General features: G+C 56.8%; 1 protein-coding gene and 1 long non-coding RNA gene across 2 annotated transcripts; one reads left to right on the top strand and one right to left on the bottom strand.

Annotated features, from left to right (window-relative positions):
- Positions 1-47: 47 nt before the first annotated feature.
- Positions 48-9,187, top strand: LOC120322509 (estradiol 17-beta-dehydrogenase 8-like). The gene is made up of 7 exons (XM_039377975.1): positions 48-89; positions 744-943; positions 1,950-2,066; positions 2,522-2,620; positions 4,318-4,360; positions 4,431-4,505; positions 8,682-9,187. Exons 1-7 carry the CDS (start codon positions 71-73, stop codon positions 8,699-8,701), a joined length of 573 nt encoding a protein of 190 aa, XP_039233909.1. The 5' UTR covers positions 48-70; the 3' UTR covers positions 8,702-9,187.
- A 1,742-nt stretch (positions 9,188-10,929) lies between these two features.
- Positions 10,930-11,591, bottom strand: LOC120322510. The gene is made up of 2 exons (XR_005562274.1): positions 11,464-11,591; positions 10,930-11,070 (listed from the first exon to the last, which is right to left on the bottom strand). It is a non-coding gene; the product is annotated as an uncharacterized LOC120322510 (long non-coding RNA).
- Between the last annotated feature and the right edge of the window lie 5,690 nt (positions 11,592-17,281).

Here is a 17,281-nt window from a genome sequence, read left to right as displayed (position 1 = left end):
AACAATGCGGTTGGTGGATTAAAATGGAAACATTTGGATGAGCCCAGAGGGTGAAATCCAGGACTTGGCGATGCCACGAGGGGATTCAGGTGTTTATGGGATTCAGGTGTTTATGGGAGGGGAAAAATCCGGGAAAAGGGGGAAAAAAACCCGGGCAAAGCCGAAAAACTCCGGCTGGAGGACTGACGATAGAGTTGGTGCGGGCAGAGCGGCGCGGCGTGCGCGCCTCCGTCTCCGTGTTCACTTCCGGCACCGCCATGTTGGGGAGTTCGGCGGGGCGACTGGCGGGGGTCGTGGCGCTGGTCACGGGTGGGTTTTGGGGGGGATTTTGTGGTGTTTTGGGGGCGAGAGGGAAGGGGAGACCCCCAGGGGAGGAGTGGGGGGGAACTTAGGGCGGGGAGACCCCCGGGAGGGACGCTGGGAGGGGTTAAAGGTGACCCTGGTGATACTAGGAGGGTCACTGGTGATACTGGGATGGTCACAGACCCCTCTGGTGACACTGGGGGAGGTCACTGGTGACACTAGATCCCACTGGTGACACTGGGAGGACACTGGGAGGGGTCACAGACCCCACTGGTGACACTGGGGGGGTTATTGGTGACACCGGGAGGGGTCACTGGTTAAAGTGGTCCCCACTGGTGCCATCGGGCAGTCATTGGTCGTCCGGGTCGCCAGGGGGCGCCAGGGGCGGTTCCCATACCCCTCAATGGCCCCGGTTATTCATTGGCCCTCCGAACCGCCAGGGGGCGCCAGCGGCATCGGCCGCGCCGTGAGCGGCCGCCTGGCCCGCGAGGGCGCGCGCGTGGCCGTGGCCGATCGCGACATGTCGGGGGCGGCGGCGACAGCGAAAGGGCTCCCCCGGAACTGCCCCCCCGACCACGGAGCTTTCCAGGTGGATGTGGCCGATCCCAAAAGCGTCGCCGGGATGGTGAGGGGGGTGCAGGTAATGTCGCCGCCTCCCCCCCACCGGTGACATGTCGCGATAGCGTCACACCCTCCCCAGTGTCCCGCAGTGTCCCTGAGTGACCCCCGATATCCGCAATGTCGCCCTCAAAATTCCCAAATCCACCCCAAATCACTCCCAGAATTCACAAATTCCCACAAATTCCTTCCTATTCCCACAAAATTCCTGGGAAATCGCAACCAAACGGCCCCAAATTGCAGGAAAAGCCCCCCCAAATCCACCCAAAATCGACCCAAATCCTCCCCAAATCACCCCCAGAATTCCCAAATCCCCACAAATCCACCCAACCCAGACCCAAATCCACCCCAAATCACCTCCAGAACTCACAAATTCCCCCAAAACTTGCAAATTCCCACAAACTCCCCCAAAATTCCATCCGATTCCCACCAAATTCCTGGAAAATCGCAGCCAGCCGTCTCCAAATTGCAGGAAAACCTCCACAATTCCCTCCAAAATCGACCCAAATTCCCTCGCATTCCCCCCAGAATTCCCAAATCCCCAAAACTAGACCCAAATCCACCCCAAAATCACCCCCAAAGCTCCCAAATCCCCATGATTTCCCCAAAACTCACAAATTTCCTCAAAATTCCATCCGATTCCTACCAAATTCCTGGGAAATTGCAGCCAAATGCCCCCAAATTGCAGGAAAAAACCCCCAAATCTGCCCTAAATTAACCCAAATCCACCCCAGAATTCCCAAATCCACCCAACCCAGACCCAAATCCACCCCAAAATCACCCCCAAAACTCCCAAATCCCCACAAGTTCCCCCCAAATTCCCCAAATTTCCATCAAATCCCCACCAAGTTCCTGGAAAATTGCAGCCAAACGGACCCAAATCCCAAGAAAACCTCCCTCAAATCTGCCCCAAACCAACCTGAATCCACCCCAGGATTCCCAAATCCACCCAAATCCACCCAAAATGGACCCAAATCCTCCCCAATTCACCCCAAATGACCCCTCGATGTCCCCAAATGTCCCCCCAGGAGCACTTTGGGGTTCCCCCCCGTGTCCTGGTGTCCTGTGCCGGGATCACCCGCGACCGGATGTTCCTGGAGATGGGAGAGCGGGAATTCCGGGAGGTGCTGGGGGTGAACCTGGAGGTGAGAGGGGACACTGGGGACACTGGGGACACTGGGGGGACATTGGGGACACTGGGGGGACATTGGGGACATTGGGGACATTGGGGGACATTGGGGACATTGGGGGGACATTGGGGGACATTGGGGGACATTGGGGGGACATTGGGGACATTGGGGACATTGTTTGACATTGGGACATGGGGGACATTGGGGACATTGGGGGACATTGGGGACATTGGGGACATTGGGGGGACATTGGGGGACATTGGGGACATTGGGGGACATTGGGGACATTGGGGACATTGGGGGGACATTGGGGACATTGGGGACATTGGGGGACATTGGGGGACATTGGGGGACATTGGGGACATTGGGGGACATTGGGGGACATTGGGGGGACATTGGGGGACATTGGGGGACATTGGGGACATTGGGGGGGTTGTGCCACCCCCGATGTCCCCCCGCTGCCCCCCCAGGGGACGTTCCTGGTGACACAGGAGGTGACAAAGGCCTTGGTGACATCGGGGGACCCCGGGGGGGCCTCCCTGGTCCTCGTGGGCAGCGTGGTGGCCAAGGTGGGACCCCCACTTGTCACCGTCATTGTCACTTGTCACGGTCAGTGTCCCCAAAATGGGGGTAAAAGCCCTAAAAATGGGGATAAAGCCCCTGAAAACGCCAATTTTGGGGGGGATTTGGGGACATTGGAGGGGGTCCCAGGGGTGTCCCCTCCCCTTTGTCATTGTCACTTGTCACTGTCCCCTCCCCCCTGCCCAAAATTGGGGATAAACCCCCCAAAATGGGGATAAACCCCCCCAAAATTGGGGATAAACCCCCCAGAAACACGAATATTGGTTGGGTTTGGGGACACTGGGGGGGGCTGTGGACACCGAGGGGGGTCCCAGGGGTGTCCCCTCCCCTTTGTCATTGTCCCCTCCCCCCCAGGTGGGGAATTTGGGCCAAACCAACTACGGGGCCTCCAAGGGGGGGGTGGAGGGGCTGACCCGGAGCGTGGCCAAGGAGGTGGCCAGGTGGGGACACTGGGGGACATCTGGGGACATTTGGGGACATTTGGGAGGGGACAAGGGAAAATGGGGGGGAAAGGGAGAAAATTGGGGGATTTGGGGGGAATTCGGGGGAAAAATTGGAGGAAAAGTGGGGAAATTTGGGGGGAAATGGGGAAAAGTTGGAGGACTGGGGGGAAAATTTGGAGGATTTTGGGGGGATTTGGGGGAAAATTGGGGGATTTGGGGGAAAATGGGGAATTGGGGGAAAATTGGGGGAAAATGAGGAAGAAATGGGGGGAAATTGAGGGGGAAATTGGGAAAATTTAAGGGGGAAATGGGGAAAAATTGGAGAGAAAAGGGGGAATTTGGAGGGAAATATGGGAAAATTGGGGAATTGGGGGGAAAAGGGGGAAGACCTGGGGAAAACTGGGGAGAAAATAGGGAAATGGGGAAAAATTGGAGGGGGGATCAGGGGAATTTGGAGGGAAATTGGGGGGAAAAGGGGGAAGAAATGGGGAAAACTGGGGGGAAAATTGGGAAATGGGGAAAAAGGGGGGAATTTGGAGGGAAATGGGGAAAAATTGGGGGGAAATCGGGGAAAATGAGATTGGGGGGGTTTGGTGACCCGGGGGGGGAGTCGGTGACACCCTGGGGGGGGGTGACATGGGTTGGAGGGACCCCTCTGACCCCCCCCAAATCCGGAAGACGAATAGGAAAAGAAAGAGAAAAAAAAAAAAAAAAAAAAAAAGAAAGAGAAGGAAAAAGGAAGAACGACCCGGAACAAAGAAAATGTGGTTAAGGTAGGGTGGGGGAAGGAGAGGAGAGGATGGGGAGTAGCAGAGAGGAAGAACGCTGCAATCTCCTCCTGCCGGGATTTAAATCGTCACCTCCCCCAATACGGACAAAGTGCCCCCAAAAGTGCTGTACAAGGTGACAGCGGGGGGGTGGCCCCTCCTGGGGACATTGGGGGACATTGGGGACATTGGGGGGACATTGGGGACATTGGGGACATTGGGGACATTGGGGGGACATTGGGGACATTGGGGACATTGGGGGGACATTGGGGACATTGGGGGGACATTGGGGGACATTGGGGACATTGGGGGACACTGGGGGACATTGGGGGACATTGGGGGACACTGGGGGACATTGGGGGACATTGGGGACATTGGGGGGCACTGGGGGACATTGGGGACTTAGGGGGGACACTGGGGAGGTGACACCAGAGGTGACCCTTGTGTGTGTGTGTGTGTGTGTCCCCCTCTCAGTTCGCAGGGATGGTGCCACTGGGACGACTGGGGGACCCTGAGGGTGAGTTGGGGACACTTTAGGGACACTTTGGGGACACTTGGAGGTGCCACCACCCCCCGGTGTCCCCCAGACGTGGCAGACGTGGTGGCTTTCCTGGCGTCGGGGGACAGCGGCTACGTCACCGGGGCCACCCTGGAGGTGACAGGTGGGGACCCCCCATGTCCCCCTAGTGTGTCCCCAGTGTGTCCTCAATGACCCCCCAGTGTGTCCCCAACGTCCCTCCAGTGTCCCCCCAATGTCCCCCCAATGTCCCCCCAGTGTCCCCCCAATGTCCCCCCTTTCCCTCTCTCATTCCAGGGGGTCTCTTCATGTGACGGATCCAGCCCCTCCCCCCGATGTCCCCCCAATGGGGGGGAGGGGCAGACCTCAAAATTTGGGGGGTTGGGATGGGGGGGAGGCCCCGAGTTTGGGGGGAGGGGACCCCAAAATTTGGATGGGGGACAAAAGGGGGTCCCAAAAATTGGGGAGGGTCCCAAAACTGGGGAGGAGGGGCCTAAAGTAGGGGAGGGGCTCCCCCAAAATATGGGGGGGAACCCCAAAACTTGGGGGGGGGTCGAGGGAGGGGGGTGGAAGCCCCTCCAAAAAACCACCCGGAGCTGTTGCCATGGAGATGTTTATTGGCCACGCCCACCGAGACCACGCCCACCCCTCCCCTCCCTTAAATTTCTAAAACAACAAAAATAAACATTTTGGACCCCAAATTTGGGGTTTTTTTGGGGTGGAGACCCCAAATTTTTGGGGTGGGGGTTTGGGAGGGGTCTCTAAAATTCGGGGGGCGAGGTCAGATGTGGCCCTGCCCCCTCTTGACCCTACCCCCCTTAAAACCTCCTCTAAAAACACAAAAATAAACATTTTGGGCCTCAAATTTTGGAGTTTTCTGAGGCAAACCCCCCCAAAAGTTTTGGGAGGTGTCCCCAAAATTCGGGAGGGGTGGAGTTAAGAGAGGGTGGAGCCAAATCCTCCATCTTTTCTGCCTTAAACCTCCTCTAAAACGACAAAAATAAACCTTCTGGATGCCAAATTTTGGAGTTTTTAGAGGCAAAATCCCCCAGAATTACCCCTAATTAGCACATAATGCCCGGGGTTCATGTTAATAATTAATTAGCCCATAATAGCTGTGGGTAAATCATTAACCCCTAATTAATCCATAATATCCGTGGGTTCCCATCAATCCCAAATTATCCCAAATGGTCCCAAACAGTCCCAAATTATTCCAAATAGTCCCAAATGATCCCAAATCCCAAATGGTCCCCAAACTCAAATCCCAAATCCCAAATCCCATGTGGTTCCAAATCCCAAATAAACCCCAAATCCCAAGTAAACCCTAAATCACCAGTGATTCCCAATCCCATGTAGTTCCAAATCCCATATAAAAGCAAATCCCAGAAGTTCCCAAATCCCAAATAACCCTTAAATCCCCAATAATAGCAAATCCCATATATTCCCCAATCCCAAATAAACCCCTAAATCTTCAATAATTCCCAAATCCCAAATAAATCCCAAATCCTCAATAATTCCCAATCCCATATATTCCCAAATCCCAGATAATAGCAAATCCCAGGTGTTCCCAAATCCCAAATAACCCCTAAATCCCCAAGAATTCCCAATCCCGTATAATCCCAAATGCCAAATAAATCCCAAATAATAACAAATCCCATTGAGGTGGTTTGAAGCTGGCTCCCTGCCAAGTCTCCAAACCTCACCACAAGAGCTCCCCACCCCAAAACCAAGGGAGAAGAGAGAAAAAACCAAGAGAACTAAAACGAGAGGCAGACAGCTGAAGCAATATATATATAAATATAAATATATTTACACTTATATTACACTTATATACAATTGAAATATATGTACAATTTCAAAAGGAAAGGGGAAAGGGAAGGGGAAGGAAAAAAAGGAACAAAAGCAAAATAAAATATACACGATCACTCTCCCAAGATCTAACAAGTAAAAGAATTAGCAAAGGATATCCCACTGCTCTCCTTGGCACAACAGAAAGTGGCTCTGGAACGACCCCGGCACCCTCCGTCTGCCAAGGTCGGCTGGGCCTTACCAGGCCTCGCTCCCCAACCCGACAGACTCCACACAGGGAACCTGCACCTCCAAAGCTGGAAGGAAAGAGGGCAAAGGCCTCTCCTCCTTTCTTCTTATAGCCCGGCTTAGGTAAAAACCGTGGGGAATAGCGGGGAAATCTGGGCACTTCCTGGGTTACAGACTGGTCATGAAGGAAGGCCCAGCCTAAAGTACCACAGACATCACATCCTCCTCTGTGACATCACATCCTCCTCTGTGACATCACATCCCCCTCTGTGACATCACATCCTCCTCTGTGACATCACATCCTCCCCATGACATCACATCTCTCCTGTGACATCACAGCTCCTCTATGATGTCACATCCCCCTCTGTGACATCACATCCTCCCCATGACATCACATCTCTCCTGTGACATCACATCCTCCTCTGTGACATCACATCCCCCTCTGTGACATCAGATCCTCCTCTGTGACATCACATCCTCCCCATGACATCACATCTCTCCTGTGACATCACAGCTCCTCTGTGACATCACATCCCCCTCTGTGACATCACATCCTCCCCATGACATCACATCTCTCCTGTGACATCACATCCTCCTCTGTGATATCACATCTCTCCTGTGACATCACATCCTCCTCTGTGACATCACATCTCTCCTGTGACATCACATCCCCCTCTGTGACATCACATCCCCCTCAGTGACATCACATCCTCCTCTGTGACATCACATCCTCCTCTGTGACATCACAGCTCCTCTATGATGTCACAACCCCCTCTGTGACACCACAACTCCCTTATGAGATCACATCCTTCCGGTGACATCACATCCTTCTCTGTGACATCACATCATCCCCATGACATCATGTCTCCTCTATGATGTCACATCCATCATATGACATCACATCCTCCCCTGTGACATCGCATCCTCCTCTGTGACATCACAGTTCTCCTATGATGTCACATCCTCCCCATGATATCACATCTCTCCTATGACATCCCATCCTTCCTGTGACATCACATCCTCCTCTATGATGTCACATCCATCAGATGACATCACATCTTTCCTATTACATCACAGCTCCACTGACATCACAGCTCCCCTATGACATCACATCCTTCTTGTGACATCACATATCTCCTATGACATCAGATCATTCCGGTGACATCACATCTCCCCTGTGTTATCACATCCTCCGTGACATCTCATTGTCCCTGTGACATCACACCTTCCTCTGTGGCATCGCATCTCACCTATGACATCACATTCATCCTGTGACATCAAACCTCTCCTGTGATATCATATCGTCCCTGTGACATCACATCCTCCCCTGTGACATCACATCCTCCTCTGAGACATCACATCTTTCTTGTGACATCACAGCTCCTCTATGACATCACATCCTTCCCGTGACATCACATCATCCTTGTGAAATCACATCCCCCACTGTGACATCACATCCTCCCCTGTGACATCGCATCCTGCTCTTTGACAACACATCCCCCCTGTGACATCACATCCCCCCCTATGACATCACATCTTCTCTGTGACATCACATCCTTCATGTGACATCACATCTACCCTTATGACATCACAGCTTCCAGGTGACATCACATCCTTTCTGTGACATCACATTGTCCCTGTGATGTCATGTCCTGCACTGTGACATCACATCTCCTTGTGACAGCACATCCTCCTCTGTGACCTCACATCTCTCCTATGACATCACTTTCTTCCTATTGCATGACATCTTCTCTATGACATCACATCCTCCTCTGTGACATCACAACTCTCCTATGACATTACATCTCTCAATGACATCGCATCCTTCCTGTGACATCACATCCTTATCTCTGACATCACTCCTCCTCTGTGACATCACATCCTCCCTATGACATCACATTCTTCTCTGTGACATCACATCTCTCCTATGCCATCAGAGCTTCTCTATAATGTAGCAACCATCATATGACATCACATTTTTCCTGAGACATCACATCCTTCCTGTGACATCACATCCTCCTCTCTGACATCAGATGCAACATAACAGCTCCTCTGTGGCATCACATCCTTTATGTGACATCACATCCTCCCCGTGATGTCAAGGGGATATGTGATGTCACAGGGGAGGACGTGATGTCAGAGGGACGATTTGATATCACAGCAGAGGTTTGATGTCACAGGATGGATGTGATGCCCCAGAGGAGGATGTGGCTGCTCCATCTCAGTCACCTCAGAGGGGCCCTCACGGGTACCTTGTCCCTCTGTTTTTCATGTTATCCCACAGAATTCCCGGAACAAGCCTGAGCTTGTGCCCCTCCCCCATCATGTCCCGTTTAGAGCCCTGGGACACTGTGGAACCCCAAGGAACCAAGGGGCCACTGTGACACCACAGGGCTTCATGGAACCCAAGGGACCCTGGGACACTGTGGGGGCTCATGGACCCAAAGGGACCCTGGGACACTGTCAGGAGCCTCGTGGTGCCCAGGGCTGAGGAATCCCGTGGGTGCAGGTGGCTCAGGGAGCAGCTGCAGTTGGAACTGTGGGATGAGCTCTGGGTGAGGGGCCTCAGCCCAAAGGCCGTGAGCTGCTGACCCTGGAGCAGCCAAGGGAGAGGACACTTGGAGACAGGGCAGGAGCCCAGGACTCAACAGGAAGAGCAGTTTGTGTGCTTGGAGTGTGAGGGGATAAAACCCCATAGAGTTTTTTGTTGGGGGTCCTCCTTGAGGCACCAGCTCAGGCTGTTTCTGTGTTTCTTCACAAGAAATAAATTGTTTTACTGTTTTTAAGATATCAGAGACTCGGCCATGGGAAACCTGGGGTGGAAGCAGTGAGGAAACCTGGTCTGACTGTGAGAGTGGGGGGTGTGGGGAGTCACAGGGGATCCGTCGGGTCACTGGAGCTGCTGCTGCTGGGAAGGGGCCTGAGTGTCAGCAGTGCCAGTCTGGGCTGGTGGGAGAGTGACTGCCAGGGAGTCTTGGGAATGGTGAGCCTGGGAAGTTGCCTTAAGAGTGTGAGGGGGATCTCGTGTGCAGAGACCCCCAGGAGCCCCCTGAGCCGCTCTGCTCATGGCAAGGATGCAGAGAAGGCAGAGTTACTGAACACCTTTGCACTGACAAGACCAACCCTCAGGGATCTCTGGCCCGGGAGACCAGGCTATAGGAATGTTGGAAGGAAGACCTTGCCTTGCTAAGGAAGATTGGGTCAGAGAACACCTCCAAAAACTCTACCCCCACAAGTGCATGGGACACTTGATGACCTCCTGTCACCAAGGGGACCCTGTGACACTGTGGGACCTCGTGGTTATCAGTCTCTTCCAAACGTTGTGTGCAACTACAGAGAGGCAAAACAGTGGAACCTGAGTGTGTTGATCCAAACTATTCCCATCTCACCTGAAGATGTCCCTGCTAACAGAGGTCCTGTGTGTTCCCTCTGCTCTCTGGGCACTTGCATCCTTTGAGAGCTGCCCATCACTCTGGTAGCCAACAGCACAGGGCAGGGGATCCCCTGGAGGGGGAGCAGAGACATCTTTCCTAGATCACCTTGCTCAGAGCCCCATCCAACCTGGCCTTGAATGTTTGCAGGGATGGGGCATCCACCACCTCACTGCAAATGTATTCCTGTGTTTCATTCTCATCATCAGATATTTCTACCCTCTCTCTAGTCTGAACTTACCCTTTTTCAGTTTAACCATCAAAGCCCCTGTCCTACTGTGACAGGCCCTACTGAACCCTTTGCCCACATGTTTCTAAAAAGCTGCCTTGAAGTACTGGAAGGCCCCAAGGAGGTCTCCCCACAGGCTTTTCTTCTGCAGGCTGAAGAGCCCCCACTCTCTCAGCCTGTCTCCATGCGAGAGGTGCTGCAGCCCTGGGATGCCCTTGGTGGCCTCCTCTGGAAGTGCCCCAAGAGGTGCGTGTCTTTGCTGTGCTGAGGAGCCCATGGAGCTGCAGGAGATGCCAGGGCTGGCAGGGGAATCCCCCCAAGCCATTGTCATTGAGGGCGGGTGCGTTGCAGACAGCCAGAGGAGCCCAGAGCTGGAGGCAGCACTGCAGGAGGGGTCTCAGCTGAGCGGAGCAGAGGGGCAGAACCCCCCTGCCCTGCTGCCCACGCTGTGGGATGAGCCCAGGACACGGGGGGTTGTGGGCTGTGAGCTCCCATTGCTGGCTCCCATCCTGCTTTTCATCCCCCACTATCCCCATGGTCTTGGATGCAGGGCTGCTCTCCATCCCTTCAGCCCCGAGCCTGGCCCTTGAGATCTGGGGGCATTTGACACCCGCTGGCCCCTTTGATCCCCTTTCCCATCCCTCCCAGAGCCCAGGGAAGGACTGAGGGGCCTTGGCTGATTGTCCCTGACCCTCCCCTGCCCCGACACCAAGCTGTGCTCCTTGGGGACGGTGCTTGGACAGCCCCAGTCAGACCCTGTTTCCCACTGTGCCCCCAAACCACCGGGTGCCCCAGGGGACATGGGAACACACATGGACACGGGAAGGCACCCGTGGATGTGGGAACACACCCACCCAGACAGACACAGAGCATTTGTTTTGCTGCAGGGGTTTATTGATTCTTGCAGGGAAATTGCCAGGGCACCCAGGGGATCAGGGGGGTCCTCCAGGGATGATCATCTCCTCATGCCGCTGGAGGGGGCCAGGACATGGGTGTCACCACCACTTCCAGTCCTGAAAGACAGAGCCCCAAACGTCACCCCCAGTGTCCACAGGGACATGGCAGGGGCCTTGTCCCCACCCTGTCTGTCTGCAGGGAGCTGGGGCAGGAGAAGGGAATTGGATGCTGAGATCCATGTGGCCCCCAGAGCCCCTGAGCCCGGGATGCTGTGACACCTCCCCGAGCCCCTCCCTGCCCTCCCGGTGAGCCTGGGGGTCTGCAGAGCCCCCAGTGCAAGGCAAGGCTTGGGGGCAGCTCTGTCCAGCTGCCCCGGGACACGGAGCAGGGACAGCCCCCTGCGTGTCCCTCTGCTGTCCCCAAGCTCTGCCCACTGCAGAGGGCTCAGGGACTCCCCAGGGCCCTGCCAGGCTCCTTTGGGGGGCTGAGGAGCCTCCCATATTTCTCACCTGGACATGCAGAGAGGCAGCCGAGCATCACTGGCGCATCAGCTCCACCTGGTCAGCCACGGGGGGCTGGGGACAAAGGCAGGGTTAGAGACACACTGGGCTAGACTGAGGCAAACTGGACTGGACTGGGACACACTGGGCTGGACTGGTGCACAGTGGGGTGCTGGGGAGGGTGGTGGCCATGAGAGGGGAGGGTCTGGGCCCAGCAGAACTCGAGGTACCCACCTCAGACCTCTTCACTTGATGGAGATCGACTCTTATCTGGAGAGAGAGCAGGAGGTGTCACTGGTCACTGGGGTGTCAGAAGGCCCAGGAGGGATGGGGGGACTACATTTCCCCTCATATCCCACACTGGGGACATCCCAAACCCAGGACTTACCTCCATACATCCACGTCCTTTTATAACCCAGACTGGCTGGGGAAGGAGAGCAAAGGTTTAAGCAGGATTTGCCCCTGTGGGGCTGGGGGAGGGACACGGGTGTCCCCAGACCCCCCAGCCCTGGGTTGGCCCCCGGTCTGAGGGGGAAAATCCCTTCTGCTCCCCCCAGCCCCACTGCACCCAGTTTCCCATTGGGATCCCTGTTCCTGCAGGGCCCAGGGTGGGGATGGAGACAAGGAGAGCCAGGGGAATTCAGGGCCTGCAGGAGGGTGGGGGGAGGAAGAGGGGACCCAAAGAGGGTGAAGTGGGGGGAATTGGGGATCCCACAGGATGGGCATTGGGGTGTGGAAGGGATGGGACTGTGAGGGATGCAGGTGAGGAGGAAGGGATTGCAGTGGAGGGGACCCAGGGAATGAAGCAGGGCAGGGGTGGGGGCAGGAGAAATGGGGAAGGGGAGAAAACTAGAAGGGACTGGAGGGGGTTTGGGACTGAGGGGTCAAGGAAGGGGATTTCTGGACACAAGTGTCATGGGCAGTGGGACAGGGAAAGGATTAGAGGAGAAAGAAGGGAAGAAATGGTGTGGGAATGATGGCCTGTGTGTGTGTGGTGGGGTGGACTGGGGTGTGTGGGAATAGAGTGGGGGCCCTGAGGAAGGGCCTCCCCGGTGTACACTGGGGTGGACTGGGGAGCACTGGGATGGCCTGGAGGGTGGTGGCCACCAGAGGGGAGGGTCTGGGCCCAGCACAAGCCCTGGTACTCACGCTGGTCATGGTTCCCTGTAGAGAGACAAGGAGACGTCACTGGTCACTGGGGTGTCCCCAGTGCCAGGAAGGGATGGGGGGCCCAAAGTGCCCCCACTTCCCACACTGGGTGCCCCCCAACTCCCAGACTTACCTCCCCACAGTCTTCACCGCTGGCCTCAAAGGGCTGCAGGAGGAGAGCAAAGGCTTGGTTGGGGTTGGCCTTGTGGGGTTGGGGGGGACACGGGTGTCCCCACCCCCTCCAGCCCCGGCTGCCCCCCGGGCTGAGCGGGGCTCTTTGGGATTGCGGCTCCCAGGCAAGCTGGGGACACCAGTGCAGGGGGAAAGGCAAGGCATTGAGGGCAAAGCCTGGAGGAAAGGCCCTGGGAAGGGGTCATGGCAGGGCATTTCCCAGTTGGTGCCAGTTCAGCCTGGCCAGGCCTTGTCCCACTTGAGCCCAGGGTGGAGCTTGGGCCTGTTTGTCCTCCTTGGACTCCAGTGGGGCTTGGCCCAGTTCCACCCAGTTTGGGTTGGGCCTTTGCCTTGGCTGGCAAAGAGAGGAGATGGTGGGGAGATGCCCCAGGGGACCAAGAGGATGGGATGGGGAGGTCCTAAAAGGTGGGATTTGGGGTCAGAAAGAGCAGGAAGCGTTGGGACTGTGCCAGGATGGAGCCGGGTGCAAGCATCCCGTGAGGAAGCGGAGCTGCAGCAGCAGGAGTTGAATTGTGGGAAGGGGAAGGAGAGAGGGAATTGTGACCAGAAGAAAGTGTCCTGGCCCAGGGCTGTGGGTGCTGGGGAGTGCTGGGGGATCCCCTGGATTGGGAAGGGGCCCATCCCTGAGCCCATGGCCGTGGCATGGGGGCCTCACCTTGGCATCTGCCGGGGGGCGCAGCAGGATGGTGAAGAGCAGGGCCACGCTGAGCACAGCGACCTTCATCTTCCTCTGGGCCTGGGCAGCGCTGGCTGAGGCTGCACAAGGGCAGGAGCACATTTATCCCTGCCGGGACGCCTCCCTGCCCCCTCCCCGAGAGCCCCCGGGGCAAAGCCCGGCTGGGCACAGCCCCCAGCCCTGGCCACAAGCCCAGCCCTGGCACAGAGTCCATCCCGCCTGTGGCACCCATCCAGCCACCTTCCCCGGCATCCCTCCAGCTTCCTGCACGGGGCAGCTGCCCCTGGAAGGGCCCAGGCCCCTGGGGGTGCCAAGGGGGTGGGCAGGGAGCTGAAAGCAGCTGCATACCCTGTGGGGACAATCCCACACAGCTCAGTCCATCCTCCAACGGCCCCCAAAGCCTGATCCACCTGTGTCCTCCTGCCCATCCCTTCCTAGAGCTTTCCCTCTGGGACACCCCAGAGCTCAGGCCAGCCCCAAACCCGGCTGGTCTGAGCAGAATTGTCCCTGTTCCCACCCCAGTCCCATGGCTGAATGCAGGGCTGGCACTGCCCCCCTTCTTGGGGCACCAGGAGCCCGGGATCAGGGAAACAGGGAGCTGGGAGATAAAGGGGCTGACGGGCAATGGGCACAGGTGGGTGACTGGGCTCTCCAGTCTGGGCAGGCACTGGGGAGCACTGGGCAATGCTGGCCCTGGCACACAAGGGCTGGGCCCAGGGAAGTGCTGGGGTGGTGGCAGTGCCCGGCTCCAGCCCCTTTGCGGGCACTGCAGCCCCCAAGTGGTGCAGGCCCAGCCACGGCCTCCCCGAGCAGAGCCCAGAGGGGCAGATGCCCTTTGCTGGCCCTGCCCCTGTCCCAGCTGGGCACACTGTGTCCTCCCGCATCAGCTGGGCCCCGCTCTGCTCAGCTGGCCCAGGCAGGGGGGCCAGGCACTGGCAGCCCAGCAGGGCTCTGGCTCCACACTGGGCTGGCCCTGGCACACAGCTGCCCCAGTGCCCCTGTCCCCAGGGATGGCCCTGCCCTGCCCTGGGCCCAGCGCTGGCCCTCAGCAGGATGGCACCTTCCCGCCCCACTCTCCCTCCCTCCCCACCCGCCTCACAGGCCCCTCTGGGCTGGGACCCCCGTGGGCACAGATCAAGGACAGCCACTGAGCGGGGGCTCCCGCCACCTGCCACAGCCTCAATTCTCCACTCACCTTTGGCCACAGTTCCGCAACACCTTCCATCCTTACGGGCCCCTGACCACACACAAGAGACCATTGTGGGGCAGCTGGGAAAACATCTCAGCTGAATGACTTGACTATTTGCCTTGCATTTTCCCCAGGAGCCGGCAGTGACCTGGAAGATTTTCCTTTTGCCCCTTTCTGCTTCGTGCCTCGTTTGTTGGATAATTGAGGAACGTTGACTGAGGAGGGGCCCAGGGGAGGTGAAGCTGCTCAAGAAAGAGTCATTGCACCTCTGTGGGTGCAAGGCCTGAGTGCTCTGGCAGCTTGGTCACAGTCCTGCTGCGTGTCCATGCTGAGATCACAGGCAGGGACAGGCCCTGGCACTGCTGGCACAGTTTGGGGGCACAGCGGGAAACAGGGTCTGACTGGGGCTGTCCAAGCACCGTCCCCAAGGAGCACAGCTTGGTGTCGGGGCAGGGGAGGGTCAGGGACAATCAGCCAAGGTCCCTCAGTCCTTCCCTGGGATCTGGGAGGGATGGAAAAGGGGATCAAAGGAGCCAGTGGGTGTCAAATGCCCCCAGATCTCAAGGACCAGGCTCGGGGCTGAAGGGATGGAGAGCAGCCCTGCATCCAAGGCCATGGGGATAGTGGGGGATGAAAAGCAGGATGGGAGCCAGCAATGGGAGCTCACAGCCCACAACCCCCCCGTGTCCTGGGCTCATCCCACAGCGTGGGCAGCAGGGTAGGGGGGTTCTGCCCCTCTGCTCCGCTCAGCTGAGACCCCTCCTGCAGTACTGCCTCCAGCTCTGGGCTCCTCTGGCTCTCTGCAACGCACCCGCCCGCAATGGCAATGGCTTGGGGGGATTCCCCTGCCATCTCCTGCAGCTCCATGGGCTCCTCAGCACAGCAAAGACACGCACCTTTTGGGGCACTTCCAGAGGAGGCCACCAAGGGGATCCCAGGGCTGCAGCACCTCTCGCATGGAGACAGGCTGAGAGAGTGGGGGCTCTTCAGCCTGCAGAAGAAAAGCCTGTGGGGAGACCTCCCTGGGGCCTTCCAGTACTTCAAGGCAGCTTTTTAGAGACATGTGGGCAAAGGGTTCAGTCGGGCCTGTCACAATAGGACAGGGGGTGAGGAAGTTAAACTAAAAAAGTGTAAGTTCAGACCAGAGATAAAGAAGAAATATTTCATAGTGAGAAAGCTGAAACACAGGAACACATTTGCAGGGAGGTGGTGGATGCCCCATCCCTGCAAACATTCAAGGCCAGGTTGGATGGGGCTCTGAGCAAGGTGACCTTGGAAAGATGTCTCTGCTCCCCCTCCAGGGGATCCCCCACCCTGTGCTCTTGGCTACCAGAGTGATGGGCAGCTCTCAAAGGATGCAAGTGCCCAGAGAGCAGAGGGAACACCAGGACCTCTGTTAGCAGGGACATCTTCAGGTGAGATGGGAATAGTTTGGATCAACACACTCAGGCTCCCCTGTTTTGTCTCTCTATATTTGCACACAACTTTTGGAAGAGACTGATAACCACGAGGTCCCACTGTGTCACAGGGTCCCCTTGGTGACAGGAGGTCATCAAGTGTCCCACAGACTTGGGGTAGAGTTTTTGGAGGTGTTCTCTGACCCAATCTTCCTTAGCAAGGCAAGGTCTTCCTTCCAACATTCCTATAGCCTGGTCTCCCGGGCCAGAGATCCCTGAGGGTTGGTCTTGTCAGTGCAAAGGTGTTCAGTAACTCTGCCTTCTCTGCATCCTTGCCATGAGCAGAGCGGCTCAGGGGGCTCCTGGGGGTCTCTGCACACGAGATCCCCCTCACACTCTTAAGGCAACTTCCCAGGCTCACCATTCCCAAGACTCCCTGGCAGTCACTCTCCCACCAACCCAGACTGGCACTGCTGACACTCAGGCCCCTTCCCAGCAGCAGCAGCTCCAGTGACCCGACAGGTCCCCTGTGACTCCTCACACCCCCACTCTCACAGTCAGACCAGGTTTCCTCACTGCTTCCACCCCAGGTTTCCCGTGGCAGAGTCTCATGTCTTAGAAACAATAAAACAATTTATTTCTTGTGAAGAAACACAGAAACAGCCTGAGCTGGTGCCTCAAGGAGGGACCCCCAACAAAAACCTCTATGAGTTTTTATCCCCTCACACTCCAAGCACACAAACTGCTCTTCCTGCTGAGTCCTGGGCTCCTGCCCTGTCTCCAAGTGTCCTCTCCCTTGGCTACTCCAGGGTCAGCAGCTCACGGCCTTTGGTCTGAGGCCCCTCACCCAGAGCTCATCCCACAGCTCCAACTGCAGCTGCTCCCTGAGCCACCTGCACCCATGGGATTCCTCAGCCCTGGGCACCACGAGGCTCCTGACATTGTCCCAGGGTCCCTTTGGTTCCATGAGCCCCCACAGTGTCCCAGGGTCCCTTGGGTTCCATGAGCCCCCACAGTGTCCCAGGGTCCCTTGGGTTCCATGAGCCCCCACAGTGTCCCAGGGTCTCTTGGGTTCCATGAAGTCCTGTGGTGTCACAGTGGCCCCTTGGTTCCATGAGGTTCCACAGTGTCCCAGGGCTCTAAACGGGACATGATGGGGGAGGGGCACAAGATCAGGCTTGTTCCGGGAAATCTGTGGGATAACATGAAAAACTTAGAGGGACA

Source organism: Pipra filicauda, unplaced genomic scaffold (assembly GCF_003945595.2).
Source record: "Pipra filicauda isolate LSUMZ 115617 unplaced genomic scaffold, ASM394559v2 scaffold986_size68913_pilon, whole genome shotgun sequence".
NCBI classification, from domain to species: domain Eukaryota; kingdom Metazoa; phylum Chordata; class Aves; order Passeriformes; family Pipridae; genus Pipra; species Pipra filicauda.
Note: the sequence above shows the minus strand (reverse complement) of the source record. Positions and strands in the feature narration are given on the sequence as shown.

Coding starts and splice junctions, on each gene's coding strand:
- LOC120322509 (XM_039377975.1), top strand. Junction 2,067..2,521: donor TGCTGGGGGTGAACCTGGAG/GTGAGAGGGGAC, acceptor CTGCCCCCCCAG/GGGACGTTCCTGGTGACACA. Junction 2,621..4,317: donor TGGGCAGCGTGGTGGCCAAG/GTGGGACCCCCA, acceptor TCCCCCTCTCAG/TTCGCAGGGATGGTGCCACT.